At 54.2% G+C, this 15,019-nt stretch overlaps 1 protein-coding gene across 26 annotated transcripts in view; it reads right to left on the bottom strand.

The window, feature by feature from the left end:
- Positions 1-13,612, bottom strand: part of SNX19 (sorting nexin 19) — a 41,003-nt gene extending 27,391 nt beyond the window's left edge. For 25 of the 26 annotated variants that reach the window (XM_075173022.1, XM_075173017.1, XM_075173021.1 and 22 more), the window contains exons 1-9: positions 12,677-12,910; positions 10,796-12,641; positions 10,232-10,370; positions 9,433-9,533; positions 9,151-9,270; positions 8,727-8,857; positions 7,431-7,527; positions 6,968-7,154; positions 4,549-4,678 (exon numbers count right to left, since the gene is read on the bottom strand). In XM_075173022.1, coding sequence (XP_075029123.1) covers positions 4,549-4,678; positions 6,968-7,154; positions 7,431-7,527; positions 8,727-8,857; positions 9,151-9,270; positions 9,433-9,533; positions 10,232-10,370; positions 10,796-12,331 — 2,441 coding nt within the window. In that variant the 5' untranslated portion in view covers positions 12,332-12,641; positions 12,677-12,910. Of the gene's footprint in view, positions 1-4,548; positions 4,679-6,967; positions 7,155-7,430; positions 7,528-8,726; positions 8,858-9,150; positions 9,271-9,432; positions 9,534-10,231; positions 10,371-10,795 lie in introns of all 26 variants that reach the window. The other variant, XM_075173012.1, reaches the window with a different exon arrangement.
- Positions 13,613-15,019: the final 1,407 nt, after the last annotated feature.

Here is a 15,019-nt window from a genome sequence, read left to right as displayed (position 1 = left end):
AGGCTGCAAGAAGAATTCCAGACCTACTGCTGATAGGATGAAGACTATCATGCCTCTGCGGCCTTGCCCAGCTCTTGACCCCCAGCAACGCTTGGCAAGATCTAGCATCTCAAATCAAAGACAACCCCTGCTGCTGCAGCCTTCCCAGGACCACTCGGACCCATTTTAACGTACATATTCAAAACCCGTCCTGCGCACTGCCCAAGTGCCCTTCTCTCCTCTGCTCCCACCCCAGGGCTCAGTGTCCCTCACCGCAGCACCCAAGAGCCAGGCTCCCTGCAAGACCACGGCCCAAGACTCAGCTCGGGGGCGGATCTGCGCTCAGACTTTCCTTTCCCATGCTAGTTCAGCAGTGGCTGAAACTTCAGGAGAACCAGCTCAAGAGAGAAAACCCGACAAGAAAAACAAGCCAAAGCTAGCCAGACTCGCAAAGGGAACCAGAGCTAGAAGAACTTGCAAGAAACTGCTCTCGTGAAAGCCCGACGGTCATCTGTAACCAGTCTCAAAGCACCCCTGGCTCTCCATCTACATCTCACACAGACTGGAACATCACCTCCCCAAACCCACCCGCTTTACCGAGGAATGACGGGACAGGGGACAAAGCCCGGAGGAGCACCAGAGTGACCCAAAGAAAACAGCAAGCCAAGCGGTGCTGAGCTCCTGGGTAAGGCAGGGATGCTTTGCATTTATTATAACTCGTGCTTGGTGGAACATGACACCATCAAAGCCGCCTGCGTAGGTCCACACACTCCTTTATATACAGACAGGCGCTTCCGAGCCCCGGCACGGACTCTGTGCCCCAGCCCCGCTCAGGTTACAGGGTGCAGACAGCTGGGGTGTGCCGCGACACCTTCCCTCCGCTCGGTGGTTTGCATTGCCACGGCTTTCTGTTGTGATGCATGGGAAGGGGCTAGGAAAAGCATACAGACCTGGATCTGCATCTAAAATCCTCCCAGGTCCATCCCTGGGATCCTGGCACTCTGCTGGGACTCCCCTCCAGAAGGGGAAGCAGATGTAGGCCTGGGAGAACCCCAGCAGCAGCTGAAGGGCACAGCGAGCTGGTACCTGGCGGCTGTCGCCCTGGCTCCACGGCTGCCCCCGGCTCGTCGCGGCGCTGGCAGACCCCTGACCTAGTGACCATCGTGCCGTCGGGGACAGACCGAGGGCAGGGCGCAGGGTCACAGCCGTGGCGCGGTTCGCGTGCTTGCCGTGTATTTTTAATGCCGCTTTGACTCACAAGGCTCTAAAAAGCACACGGATTCTCCAAATGCTTTTTAGTTCTTCCACCGAACACCCCCGGAGCCCAGAATAGCCCCATCTACGACCCTTTGCAAACAGGTCCCTGCTGCAGCCTCCCCAGGAAAGAGGAGATCTGCATTTCCAGCCGGTGGGAGGGAAGCGAGAGCCGGACAGAGGAGGGGTGCGGAGCCAGAGCGGGGCAGCGGGTTTGTTTACAGGCACGGACCCAGCGTGTGGAGAGGCTGCTGGAAGCAATCCTCGTCCCCGGGGTCGTCCCCACTCCCAGCGAGCCTCCCGGCCCCTCTGCCTTTCCTTTCGGCTCCAAAAAAGAATCACTCCCTGTTACATAATGGGATGAGCGCCGTACAGATGCGGGCTTGAACACGCGGCCTCCCTTTTACTTAACAATACCTTTTTCGGTCATGCAGCCTTCCTCTCCCTGGCTGCCATTAAACTGACAGTCAGGGAAGACGGATGGCGGCCTGGCTCCAGCTAGTTCAGCTACGGAGAAGAGGGGAAAGAGGAGTGTGGTGGGATGGGGATGGGTGGGATGGTGGCTCTGTGCGGAGAATGGCAAACGAAGAAAGGTAGGGAGGTCCCATTAATCAGCAACAGTGCTGTCACAGCAGTCACTCGATGTCACTGCAGGGGATGCTGTGGGCAACACAAGCCCAAGAGAGAAAGTCCCCAAAGGAGAGGGGGATTGGCTCTTCGGAGAAGCTGGACCTTATTCCTGGTGGTTTTCTTTTGATTCTTCTGCTCTGGGATGAGGCACACTCAGTGCAGAGCGGTAGCAATGCCCATGAAGGCAGCTGCGAGGAGGCTGCAAGGAGCAGCATGCTCCTCACCAAATACAAGCTGGCAGAGGAGGATCCATCCAGCAGCAACCCCCTTCCTAACACCCAAACGCTGCTAGGACACCTCCTTTCCACCTCTCACCACCCAACCCAACCACTGATGGGAACAGAGAAGGACCTCATCTCGTGGAGGGATGGTTCCTACTCGTACTTTGTGACCAGCAGCGGTTAGAGACAGGATGCGTGCCCATCTGCCCCGTGTTTGTCTGTCTGTTCTCAGAGGTGGGAGCAACGACGCCTTGAATAGCACACGCTCCCAGAACAGCTTCTGGTATTTTCTGCACCTGTAAAGGGTACCCAGACGCAGCGCCAGCCAGAATGCCAGTGCCAAGGCTGTGCCAGGTCTGGCCGAGCAGCGATCAAGTTGCAAATACTTAAATGGAAGAGAAACGCCACCAAATCCACGCCGTGTCCCTGGGTAGGCAGCTAGCAGCAGGTCTGAGCTAGAGACTTCTTGATCTGCTCAGGACAGCAGTGGCCACCTGGGCCAGCCATGAGTAAAAGAAGTCTCAGCCACCCTTCTGCATGGCTCAGGGACAGGGTGCAACGGCAAGCCAGCATGGAGCCCCCCCATTCCCAATTCCCCTCCACTGCGGAGGTAACTACATGCCTCATCTTGAATGTGCATCTCAGGCATTGTCTGAACTCTGCTCTCATACCAGATGACAGCTTTCAGACAGGCAGACTCTGACTGCTCTCAGGGCAGCTCCTGCGCCCACTGCAGTACCCTGCTGAGCCCCAGCCCTTCACATGGGCTTCCAGGACACTAAAAACCTGCCACCCTTGATTCGAGATAGGAGAGCCTCCACCCCAACACTCCTCCCTTTCGGGGGACTGAAGCGCTGTCCCAAACACAGCCTTCTGGGTTGGGGTGGCAATTACAGGGGCAGAAACAGGGGAGGAAAGTGTTCCCTGCAGCAATCCATGAGCCACACCATCCTCCTGGCAACGGGTCAGTTCACACTGTGCAATTCCTTCTCCTGTCCTCTTCACCCCAGACCTGCGGACTCCTGACTGTCCCAGAACAAGAGCAGAGCCGGCGTCAAGATGTGGATTTCAGCACAGACACGTACAGAACCAGGGACACCGGGTTAGCTCGAAATGTTGTATTTGCACCCTGTCCTGATCACGACACCAAGGAGTCACGGGAGTTCCCAACATCACCTCCAGCCAAAGGTTTGCCTGCGGCACACGTGGGTTCACCCAGACCCGTCGAAGCGAAGCAGCTACCAACACATTCACCCTCACGCTGCTCCACTAGCACAACCTGCGGAGCTCCTCCACTTTCCAGAGCCAGGCATGTGCTGTGTGTATGACAGCTTCTCTAGTGGAAAATACCAATGCCACGTGTCGGTGCCGCTGGCTCCCTGGCTGACCGGGACGCAGCTTATTAGGAGGTGATGACGTGCATATTCAAGCCCTCATACTTCTGTGCTTACACACAAGGATTGGGTTCCAGCTCATTCCCCAAGAGACCAGAGCCCATTTTGGAGAAATGGGAGCAAAACCCACCTCCTCCCACCCACGGAAACAGACTGGGGAGTGATGGCCAGCAGCCCCTGACCTCAAAGCGCTCCAGCAACCTCTGCTGAGGGCAGCTTAAATTACCAGCTTGGTTATAACGTGCTGCCCTGCACATTCTGACGCTGGCTTTGAATGCCTGCGAGAGACAAAAGGGCACAGGAGTGGGAAAAGCGCTGCTCCGAGGCTCCCCCTAGCCAAAGCCTTTCCGGGAAGGCTTTCCTTTGACTCTAAAGGACCATATCCTCAGCTAGTGATGGTCACCGACCCACACAAGAAAACAGAAATGCTCTCTGTTTGTGTGTCTTGGCCTGGTGCCTTACCACACAGAGACACTGGCCTCAGAAAAGCTTGGCAAGTACATACCAGCTGGAAAGGAAGTCTTTCCCTAATACATCTGTGGGTCAATGCCCAAGGCACAGGCACTACTGGCCCACCGCAGATCAGAAAGGGGTGCATCAGCGAGAGCAAAGGCCCTGGGAGGCCACACTCCAAGCTGTTACTTGACAAGACGCTGTTCCCTGTGCCTGTTCATTCTCCTTTTGTGCAAAGAACAAGCTGAGCCCCTGGTCAGCGAGAGACCAGGAGGTCAGCAGAGACCAATCTCTCCCTGAAGAGCCAAGGAGCTGGGCGCTCTTGCCCTTTCACGAGGCAAGAAACCTCCTATTCCCAGGTCTGGATCCTTCCTTTCCCCTGTTGTTAAAGGACAGGAGGCTGCCTACTAGTTACGTTGCTGCTCACAGTGAAAACAGCTCCTAGTGCAAATCTGCGAGATGTTTACTCTACATACACACGACACCTTCTTTACAGAACCTTGTCGTTTGATGCGACGGAAAGCATTTATCTGCATTCAGGCAGAAGCTCCATTTTAGACTAACTCCAGAGGCAATGCCACCTCACAGAGCTGTGAGGTTGGTCGCTGAGGCCTTACCTTTGAATGAGGGTCCCGAAGAGCAGGTGGAAGACCTTCTGGATGTTCTCCGTGCACAGCCAGCTCCAGTGATCCATCAGCAGCAGACGAAGCACGTCCAGGGCCAGGTCAGCCAAAGCTGTCTCAGAGTCTGCCAGGAGGAAGAGGAGGGTCAGATGAAGAAGCCAACTCAGCGCCTAAGCAAACCTGGTGGAAAGCATCATCTGAAACTCACTCTTTTCCCCAACAGCCTGCTTGACGGTCTTCTCCCCAGCCTAGCACCTTCTGCCACATGCAGATGATCTGCTGCGGCACAGCCAGCCTGGGGAGCCTGCCCTCCCAGGCTCCTGCCCCGATCACTCTCTTTCATTTCCACTTTCATCCAAGCAGCCCCAATCTCCCTACCAAGGGGCGAACCAGACCAGAACGTGGCTGCTCCGAGTGCTCAGTTCGTTCTCAGGTAAGCCAAGGGATTATCAAACCCCAGTCCATGCACGGGGATGGCATGCGCCCGAAACAGGTGAGGAAGAAGGCAGTGACTATAGCCAGGAGAAAGGTACATTGCTGAGGACTATTTTCCTAGTCTTCAGCAACACTTTCCCCGCTTCCAACGTGCAGTTTTCCAGGCGCAAGACTCCGGTCGGTGTCTGCAGGCTGCCATCGTGTGGCAGGTCCAAATCTCAGCAGGAAGACAGATGAACCACATCTGGATAAACCAGATGCATCAGTTCAGACAAAAACCCACCCACACATGCCCACATATCCCTGGTGACACAGATCTGGGACAGTAAAACTTCTCTCTGATCCTCAGGAGGATGTCAAAGCCTACAGCATAAACACATTCCGACTCGCTAGAGAATTACTTTTATGTGGCTTGGCCCCAAAGCATCATAGGTGTTATGCAGAATAAGCTCAAGGTACCACAAACCTGCATGAGACAATCACTCCTAGGCCAGCACCCCAACCTGAGGCTACTGCGTCAGCTCTGTTGGCAGAGCGAGCTCCTGTACAGCAGCTTCCCCTACTCTGACCCTCCCTGACGCCTGATCTTTCAACCACTCTCTGTCTGCAGAGAGCCAATGAGCCTGTTCACACACGATTTACTGCTGGAGATAAAGAGGAGAGGGATTCTGGACCCCAGCACGTCTCCTTCCTTCCTCTTCCTCTCCCTGCTGCATACGAGCTGGACTAATTAACTCCAGGCCGTTTCACTTGGAAAAGACAGGGCATGTGAGGGCATTTGCTGCCTCTTGCTCTGGGCCATGCACAAGTTACTCCTCACTTGCTCTGCCCTTTAAGACTTGACTTCCCTGTGCAAAAACTGGAGCAGGCTGTTTAGCTTCACCATAACCCCATACAAAGTGCATCGCCAGCAAGCTCTGTTTATTCCCGTAGCATCCAAGTCCCTTTCCTCAGAGAGCTGCTGGCCAACCTCTTCCAAGAAGTCACCCAGTGAGCAGATAGGGACACTGGTTGCCTTTTTAGCCAGCTGCTCCCCAGACTTTCATCCCCCTTACCCTGCCAGACCAGCCTGCTCTGTCTCAGCTCTGAAGCATCACAGACCTGCAGGCATTTGACATCGTTTACCTTAAATTTCCTTAAGAGTTCAGCTAACTTGGCCTGCCTGTATCTCTTGTGCTCTGTGCAGAGCGCTGGCCTCCAATTCCAGTCCTGCTCCCCAGCAGCCCCAAAACAACCGCGGGCGTGTGTTCAAAGATTATAGGCGAAGCTGGTAGCACAGGGTAGGTTCCAGAATACCAGATCCATCCTGTCACAAGCACGTGCTTTCAGTCAGAGCTTGCCAAACTTGAACCACGGGAGTGAAATTTTTGGAAACTTCCAGCTGATACAGCTCAACTATTCCAAGAAAAAGATTAGAGAACATATTTTTGCTCGCATTCAGGATAATCTTGTAACTGGTCTGAGAGGCGATAGCACCCCTGAGCTTCAGGGGAGGGATCTATAACCAGAAAAGGAACATCTTTCCTTGAACAGCGATTACATATTTGCTATTCCCACCAAATCTATCCAAACTTCACTGAATCTCAAAAGGTCCTTTTACAGTGCATGGAGATATCAAGGCTAACTTGAGACTACCAAGAAACCGTCATTTGGCCATTTATCAGTTCCTAAGAGCTTGACTTTACAACATTGGCAGTTTAAGCAGTCCTTAAGAAACTTATTTCTGCAGTAACTGTACTGAGTACACTAAGGTGAAGATCTACAGTGACACAACAAGACCCAATTTGCTTCCAATAGCAATAAAGACCAGAGCAATCACCTAACAGGACCGGAAAAACTCAGTTTGCCTTCCCTTTAATCAAGGTGCAACAGGCAGGAGACCAAGTCCTCATGCTGAAAACCTTGCAAGCTGAGATGTCGGAGCTGTCGCAGTACCAAGGGAGATACGGTGAAGCACTAATAGAGGGGCTGAGCTCACCAGAGTCTGTGTCCGGATGTGCTCCCTGCTCCGATGTGCCCAGCCCGTCCATATCCTCCCGCACGGAGCTTTCCTTAGCTTCTCTGCCGCCCTCGCCTTCGGGAGCTTTGCTGGGGACTGCCTCCAGCAGCTTCTCCTGCTTCTGGATGAAGGACTCCATAGCAGCCAGCGACAGGGTGCCAGAGACCTACAAAAGCACCGGTGTGTTAGTATCACAGCAGTGAGATGCACACAGAACAGATACACGAGATCTCCACTACTCCGACCTCCCACCACCTGGTTTGCACCTTGCTGTAGCCAACAGCACAACTAGGACTGCTTATTGCCTTTCTGCAAAGACCTGGCACGCGGGAAGAAGGCTGCAGCAGCCACAACCCCCGTGCACCCGGATTATTCCAAGCCAGCACCCAAACAGGGCAACGATTAGGATCATGAAAGGATTGCAAGAGGGATCTGAACTTACAGTGCTGCCCTCCCTGATAGAGTACACGATCCTGTCATGCGCTTCACTCACGCTCAGCACCGGAGCAATTTTACTGGATGAGAACCTCAGTCTGGACCTGAGGAGGAGAGACACGGCACAGTCAGGGTTTCCTCCGCAAGCTGTGAGCGATGTGTTTTCCAGCCTCAGCCAAGAACCTGGACCAACTATCTTTGTCCTGGGTCATGTCCAAGCTAAGAAGTCTGATCAGACCTAAAGTGGTTCAAAAAAGCATCTGCCCCCAGGATAACTGAGAGGTGACAGTAAAACCATGCCACAAAAGCATTAGAGAGCTTTTCCTTAACTACACATGGGCCTAGCCAAGGCTTTCCAACATCCATCACACACATACACCTTCTTTGGCAGGTATGTTACATATAAGTTTACATGCAGATGTAGGCATTTCTGTTCAGTGAGGAGTGAGCATTGCAGCATACACAGGAAAGTGTTCAGAAAAGCGTTCAGAAAAGCCTCTGAGATGAAACATGCTCAGCAGGATTGTGAAATCCAATTATAAACACGCACACACAGAAAGGAGGATACGAAAGGGCGTTTGGGATTGTGGGACAAATTATAAAGTAGCCTGTTTATCATTAAGGAATGTCCTTTTCGGCCAAGACGCTTCAAAACTTGTACTTTTTTGGTTTGTCTTTTTGTCCAAAGCAGCTTTTTCTAGCAAAACATCACTTTTCCGGAAAAAAAGCCATACTCGTGCTTCTTCTGTAAGGGAAGAATCACTGATGAGCACAATGGGGCTCGTCACTACCAGCAACAGCAAATAAACTCTTGGTGAGCAACATACGTGCAATGACCTTAAACACTACTCCTTAACAAATATGCAAATGTTTGCTGGGCAAGGCGGCATGCCACTGGCAAAATACGTGGGAGAGGCAGGAGTGAGCCTTCAGGTAGACAACTTATAGCTGTATTTTGCAGTGACCCACCACATATATAGGTCATGCTCATGTTTAAGGGTAAAAAGCAATTCTCCAGGAGCGTCAACATCTTTGCTGGCAAATGCCACCACCTCACAGCTCCCTCAGGAGGAAACCCACCTTCTGTGAAAACCTGAGCATTCTTAGAAAATCCTTTATCCAAACAGGAACTCAAAACCCTTGCTCAGTACGTGAAAGAGAAAACAATTCAGCTACAGTACGACAGCAATGTATTATCCATGACAGGTAAAGCACCAAGTCGGTACTTCCCCACAATGGAGTCAGTTTACGTACGAAATCCATGTTCTACATAAAGCACAGGGGAAGTTGAAGGAGCCCTTACCTGTTAGCCTTCTTCCCGTCTGTCTGAGATTTCCCATCCACTTCAGACTCGCTGAGATCCTCCGTGGGGCTCTGGGGCTCTGACCTGGGGAACGCCGTCTTCAAGGTGTCCACAATGGCATTGACAACGATCTGCAAAAGCCAGCAGTGCCGTCAATTCTTGAATATATTCCTATTCCTTGAATATGAATTAAGAGTTTTCAAACTTGCGCTCTATTTTCCATGATAACCCCCAGGCTCCTTGAGATGGGCTCTGACTCTCCCTAGCTTTATGGCTTTCTGGGCGAGCTGAGCCCAGCTACCCAGAGAGCATCCGAATTTTTTGGTTACTGCTGCCGCAGCCATATATCTAGACATTGAAGCCCAAGAGCCATGTCTAGGTGCAGTCAAAAGTGGTTCAGATAACCAGTTTCCCACTTGTCTACCTTGTCTATCCTGGAGACAACAAAGGGCTTCTTGACGAAAGCGATCCTGGCGTCGGTGTTCAGGGCGAGGAACTCCTGCACCTCCTCACTGTTTGCAATCTCAGGGACTGCACACAATTGCTGCAAGGAAAGATGTAGCTTTAGATCTTTTTTGAGTCAGTTTCCCAGCTTGATCATGTAAAGCGCAGTGGAAGAGATCCGATGTGCTCCACGGCCCGTCAGTCCAGAGCTGTCCCGCGCGCTGCTTTCTAGCTCACAGGCGCACACAAGCAAGTATCTCACCTTCAAGAAAGATTCTAGCAGACTTTTTCTGGCTTCCACTTTATCACTGTCCATGTTTCCAAATGGGAGATCAGGGAACAGTTTCTTTGGGCCTTTGATATCTACAAAAAGGAAACAAACCCATTAGCAAGCTTGAGAAAACTGGAACAGTTGTTTTAAAATCTTAATGCTGTCATGCTTTAGACTACCACTACCCACGGCATCAGCCCAAGATAATACACCCCTCAAACCACGGTCGCTGAATCAGATCTTAAATCCATACAGAACTTGCGTTCTGCTGATATCATATCATCCATGCCTTTAATGTTAAAGAAGCAAGAACACGACTTTAGATCACTCAAAGAGCCCAAAAATTCTCAACAAAGCAGCTTCCCAGTCAAAACCAAAGGATTATGTAGGAACATGCTAAATTCAGTGAAGTTTTACACATAAGTAGCATTAGAAAAAACATTGTTTTCTTTCTTAAAAAAGCTTAGGTTCAACACATACTACTTGACTTTCTTATACGCAAACGACACTTGCAGATACCAGTGTTTCTATTCATTGCTAAGGTGCAAAACCACAAAAGCAAGTCTTGTGATCCGAACAGGAGCACGGATTGTTTTGAAACACTGGAATTTGCTGCCAAAAGAAATAAAGTTCTCCTCTAGCCAGCTCTGCACAGAGCAAGGACATGGGCATCACAAACAGCCCAGCACCCAGAGCTGCGCAGGCAGGACAGGATAGCCTCAGAGCAAAGGAGCACGGACGGGGGCGAGAGGGAGAAGTATTTTCTCGGGAAGCTAATGCAGGCACTGACTTTTCAGGAACTTGCGGAGCTCCGGTTTCTCCTCCAGTCTGGTCTGCAGGTTAAGGAACTCCCGGTAACGGCGGTTCACGGTGTGGTAAGCCATTTGCTGAAGGCTGCCTGTGCTCTCACCCTCCAGGGCTGTCTCATACTGAGGAGTAAGGCAACAGTCAATAATCCTTACAGACCCCGAAACAATCCTGACGTGCTATGGTCCCTGTTGGCCCCACAGTCCCCAGACCCCACGGAGGTCCCATCCAGCAATTCCTCAGATTGACCACCCTTCCTGAGGAACAGGGGCTGCGCAGCACACAAATCCCTCACAGTGAAGGGAATGGTGAAAACAGGAGACAAAAGACTCAGACAGCCCCAAACGACCCCTGGCCAAGAGTGGGAACCCCTATCCCGCACCCGAATGGCTACAGGGCTACACTGTGCCTGATACTCCCCTCGCTGCCAGACAAAATTTGTCGTCGAGCCACACACAGCCCAAATCCTTCTCTCCAAACACCAGCCCACGCCCCCCTGGCAGTGCGGGGATCTTGGAAAAGGGGTGACCGCCGGGAGAGCCTTTACCTTGACGGTGTACAGGGTGTAGGGGTGGAAGCCAGTCCCGCTGTGCTCTCGGGCAGTGATGGTCCCAGTTATCCGCAGGTTCTGGATGACGACCGGCCCGTCGGGGCTGCTGAGGGGCTCAAAGCTGAAGGTGCTGATGGAAGCCGTTGGGGAGGATGAGAGCAGGGGCAGAGCCTGCCCTGGGTCTGAGGGGCTTTGTGGTGGGCCCTCTGCTGCCCCTAGATCTCTCCCCAAGCTGGAGGGCCTCTGCGAAGAGGACTTTTTGAGGACAGCTGGGCTTTCCTCTTCCTTCTCAACTGCGGGGTCGATCTGGATGTCAGGGCAGGAGCTCAGCGCAAAAGCAGAGGTGGGAAGCAGGCCAGCATCCGAGCTGGTGGCAATGCCCTCCTCCAGGTCCCCCATGCCATCCTCCGAAGTGACTGGTCCCTCCAGCACAGCAGAGGTGTCCTGGAGGGGTTCATCGAGGAAATCCCCCGCGGGCGACGGTGCCAGCAGGTCTGTGTCCTGGCCCGTGTCGGGTGCGGGGGACTCCAGCTCCAAACCCTCGCAGGGGAAGAGGGAGCCCAGGGCTCGCGGGCGGAGGAAGGGCTCCTCCGTGTGGCACAGCCCACTCGCCGGGTCCTCTCCTTCCTCGCCAGCAGCCCCTGCCTCTCGCCTGGGCACGTCCGTGGCCCTCGGTGAGGGGGGTAGCCCCGCAGGGGCGGCATCCGTCTGCACCGTGAAGGGCAAAACATCAGGCACTGGGGGTGTAGGGAGTGGCTCCTCACCCCGGGGCTTCCTGGAGAAAGCCCCGATGAGCAGCAGGTTGATCCAGTCAGGGTCGGCCATCTTCCTGATGGCCGGCAGCAGCACGTTGCAGGCAACCAGCTCCACCACCATGAAGCGTCCCGTCCGCGTCTCCAAGTGGGGTCGGGGCACCAGCGCCCGCAGTAGCGTCTCCACAGCAGCCCGGGCGTAGCCCACCTCAGCTGCCGGGCTGCAGAGGGCAGGGTGCGGCCCCACCAGCCGGCTGTATTCCCGCCATATAGTCCGGCCACCCTCCGGATCGCCACTCAGGGCCTCGCGGGCCTGCAGGTAGCTCTGCAAGTGATGGCCGCAGAGGAGGAGGAGGCGGTGGGCCAGGGCTTGACGGTCCACTCGACCCATCCGCCGCCTCAGCTCGGCAGCCAGGCCCATCATGGCCTTCTCCACCTCAGCCTCGAAGGCCGGCTCACTGCTGACAGTGCGGTACCAGGAGGCGACGAAGTCCCGCACCACCTTGCGGACGGTGCTGGCAATCTCCCTCTCCAGCCTCCCCTCGGCCGCTGGGCAGTGAGGAGGGGGCTGCAGGGAGCTGACAAAGCGCTCCAGCCGCAGTCGCTGACCAGGTGGGCTGAGGGCCCGGGGGCCCAGCCAGCCGCCCAGCGCCGCCAGCGCCCCGCAGAGCAGCCCCAGTGCCCGCAGATCGAGCAGCAGCCGCAGGGCCAGCAGCCAGCCCAGCGTGGCCACCAGTGCCAACAGCACCCGACGGACCCCTAACGGCCCCTGGCCGGGCATGGCGGGGGTGGGAGCCGCCCTAGAGCTCTGCCGGCTGCTGCCTCAATGGCCGGACAGCGGGGTTTGTGGCTCAACCACAACCAAGGCTCAACCGACCAGGCTCCTCACCAGGCACTGGGGCTCACCAGGGCCCAACAGACCGCGCTCCGTTACTGGGCACCGGGGCCCAACCGACCGGGCTCCTCACCAGGCACTGGGGCTCATCAGGACCCAACAGACCAGCCTCTGTCACCGTGCACCGGGGCTCAACCGACCGAGCCCCTCACCAGGCATCGGGACTCACCAGGGCCCAACAGACCGGGCTCCGTTACTGGGCACGGGGGCCCAACCGACCGGGCCCCTCACTGGGCACTGGGGCTCATCAGGGCCCAACCGACCGGGCACCGGGGCCTAACCGACCGGGCTCCTTTAGCGCGGCCCAACACGACCGGGCTCCTCACCACGGTCCCTCTACAAGCACCGGGCCGTACCCAGCCGGTACCAACCGAAGGAGAGCGACCCTACCAGACTCACCGCCCGGGGCTGATAAGCAGCACCGCGGCAAGGCCTCCCCGGCACCGGCCGCCACTTCCGCCGCCACTTCCGGTACCACCCCCGCCGTGTAGAGCGGCCTGGCGGCGGCCTCGCGCCCCCTCGCGGACGGGAGGACTCGCGGCAGGGCTCCAGGTAAGATTCAGAAAAATCCGTTAAGATTTAAAAAAAAAACCGGAAAGTTTGCAGCCCCGCGCGAGGCAAGGAAAAAGTCCCGCCCCCTCCCCCCGTTTTTTTTCCATGCGTTGGAAGAAGCGTGCAGCCCTGCGCTGCGTTTATTTCGGAGGTGTTAAGAGCAGCAAGAGTTTACAACGTTGCAAATTTTTTTTTAATTTTTATTGTTATTTTTTGCATGCATTAAAAAAAAAAAAAGCATGGAATTTATTTTGCATGCATTAAAAAAAAACCCACCACATTGAATTTATTTTGCATGCGTTAAAAAAGAGAAAAAAAAGTTTGCCTCTCTGCACAATTTAAAGTAAAAAGAGTCTGGTGATGGTGCAGCTCTGCTGCATTCCAGGTGCTGAAAAACACCTGGGCCCCGTTAGCCTCGTCGAGAATTGCCAAAAAAAAAAAAAAAAAAAAGAGGAAAAACAAGATAAAAAGGTGCTTTGGGCCCAAATAGGGATGATTGCCCACAGCTTGCAGCCAGTAATTAATTGGGAGCAAAGTGGGGTGATGCTGCTCTTCTGTGGTGGGGCTGGGGGGAGCAGCGGCTCCCGGTTGTTTCCCCACAGGCGTGGGGGGGGGCTCCTGCTTGCAACGTTGGCCTTGATGTTGTGCTCAGAGGAGTTTGGACTGAAATGTTTTGTGGCTGTTAAAAAAACAAACAAACAAGACTCCCTGAATTTCCATCTGTTGCGATTAAGGAGGTGCCTGGGGACCCCCGTTTCCCTCTGCGAGCGGCTCCCCAAAGACGCTCGTGGACAGCCCACGCGAGAGGAGACACGGGATGGCGGCTGGAGTGAGCCCCCTCTGCAAAAAGGTCAGAGCAATTTTAAAGACCCTCTCGGAGCCGTGTTGGGAGCGGGGTGCGGGCAGGGGGCTTGGAGGGGTCCCCGCTCTGCTGTTGGGGTCCTTGCTGGGTGCACCCAGGTTCTGGTGTCTGGAGCGTTGTGGGAAGGTGTTGCTGCAAGATTTATTGGTCCCGAGGGACGATATTTGTGCTGGAAAATACAAAAGTTGTTGGGGCTTTTCTGTTTCTCCTTTTCGTGCAGTTGCGGCTCATGGGAAGAGCAAAATAATAAAAAAAAAACAAACCAGGAGAGCAGGGATGCTCCCGTCGGTGGGGTGGGAACGTGGTGCGGGATGAAATTGTTGCTCCTGGGTGGAGGATCTTGCAATATTGTAAAAATTGCCCAAACTAGGTCAGTTCTGAGAATGTCTTTTAGTTGTGGGTGGGTGCTGCAGCAAGCAAAACTCGGTTTAATCAAAATGTCCCTGTTTAAAAAAAGCATCCTTTTGGAAAAGACTTTTAAAGGGGATATTTGCAGCCTGAATCCCTTGGGACGCAGAGGCGTGGTGCCGGTCTCTGTGCTGGCTTGGAGCATCCCTGGCGTCGCTGCACATCCAGGGCCGTTTCTGGGTGCTGGAGCTGCTTGCACGCAGGGTCCCTCCTTGCCTGGGTGCTCCCACCCCTGCTTCGGTGTGTTATGGTGTAAATACAGATGTTAAACAAGCAGCGGTACCACATGCTAAGTGGGTATGAATAAATGATGAAGGAGGTCTGATTTTTTTTTTTTAAGTGAGACAAAATGTGGGTCTTGCAAACTGTTGCTGCCCCCTTGGCATGCTCCAAAATACACATCTGCAAGGGAGAGCTTGAGCTCTTGGGGTTAACAAAGCTCAACAGCAGAGCCTGACTCCTGCCTGCTCCAAGAGGTGTAAAACCTCCTCCGCTGGAGCACACCACACTTGCCACGTTGCAGATAAAGCCTCGTGCCTCAGTTTCCCCCTTGCCTCCAGCCCTCCCCATCTGCTCTAATTCCCCTTCCCTCTTCAAGAGAGGTTTTTGGGGGAGAGGAGCTTCTGCACGTTGTTGCGTGGGTAGTTGCCGCATTTCTGCACGTTGTTGCGTGGGTAGTTGCCGCATTTCTGCACGTTGTTGCGTGGGTAGTTGCTGCATTTCTGCACGTTGGTGCATGCTCGCGGCGGCAG

This window comes from Calonectris borealis, chromosome 24 (assembly GCF_964195595.1).
Source record: "Calonectris borealis chromosome 24, bCalBor7.hap1.2, whole genome shotgun sequence".
Lineage (NCBI taxonomy): Eukaryota > Metazoa > Chordata > Aves > Procellariiformes > Procellariidae > Calonectris > Calonectris borealis.
This window is presented reverse-complemented; position numbering and strand designations above follow the sequence as displayed.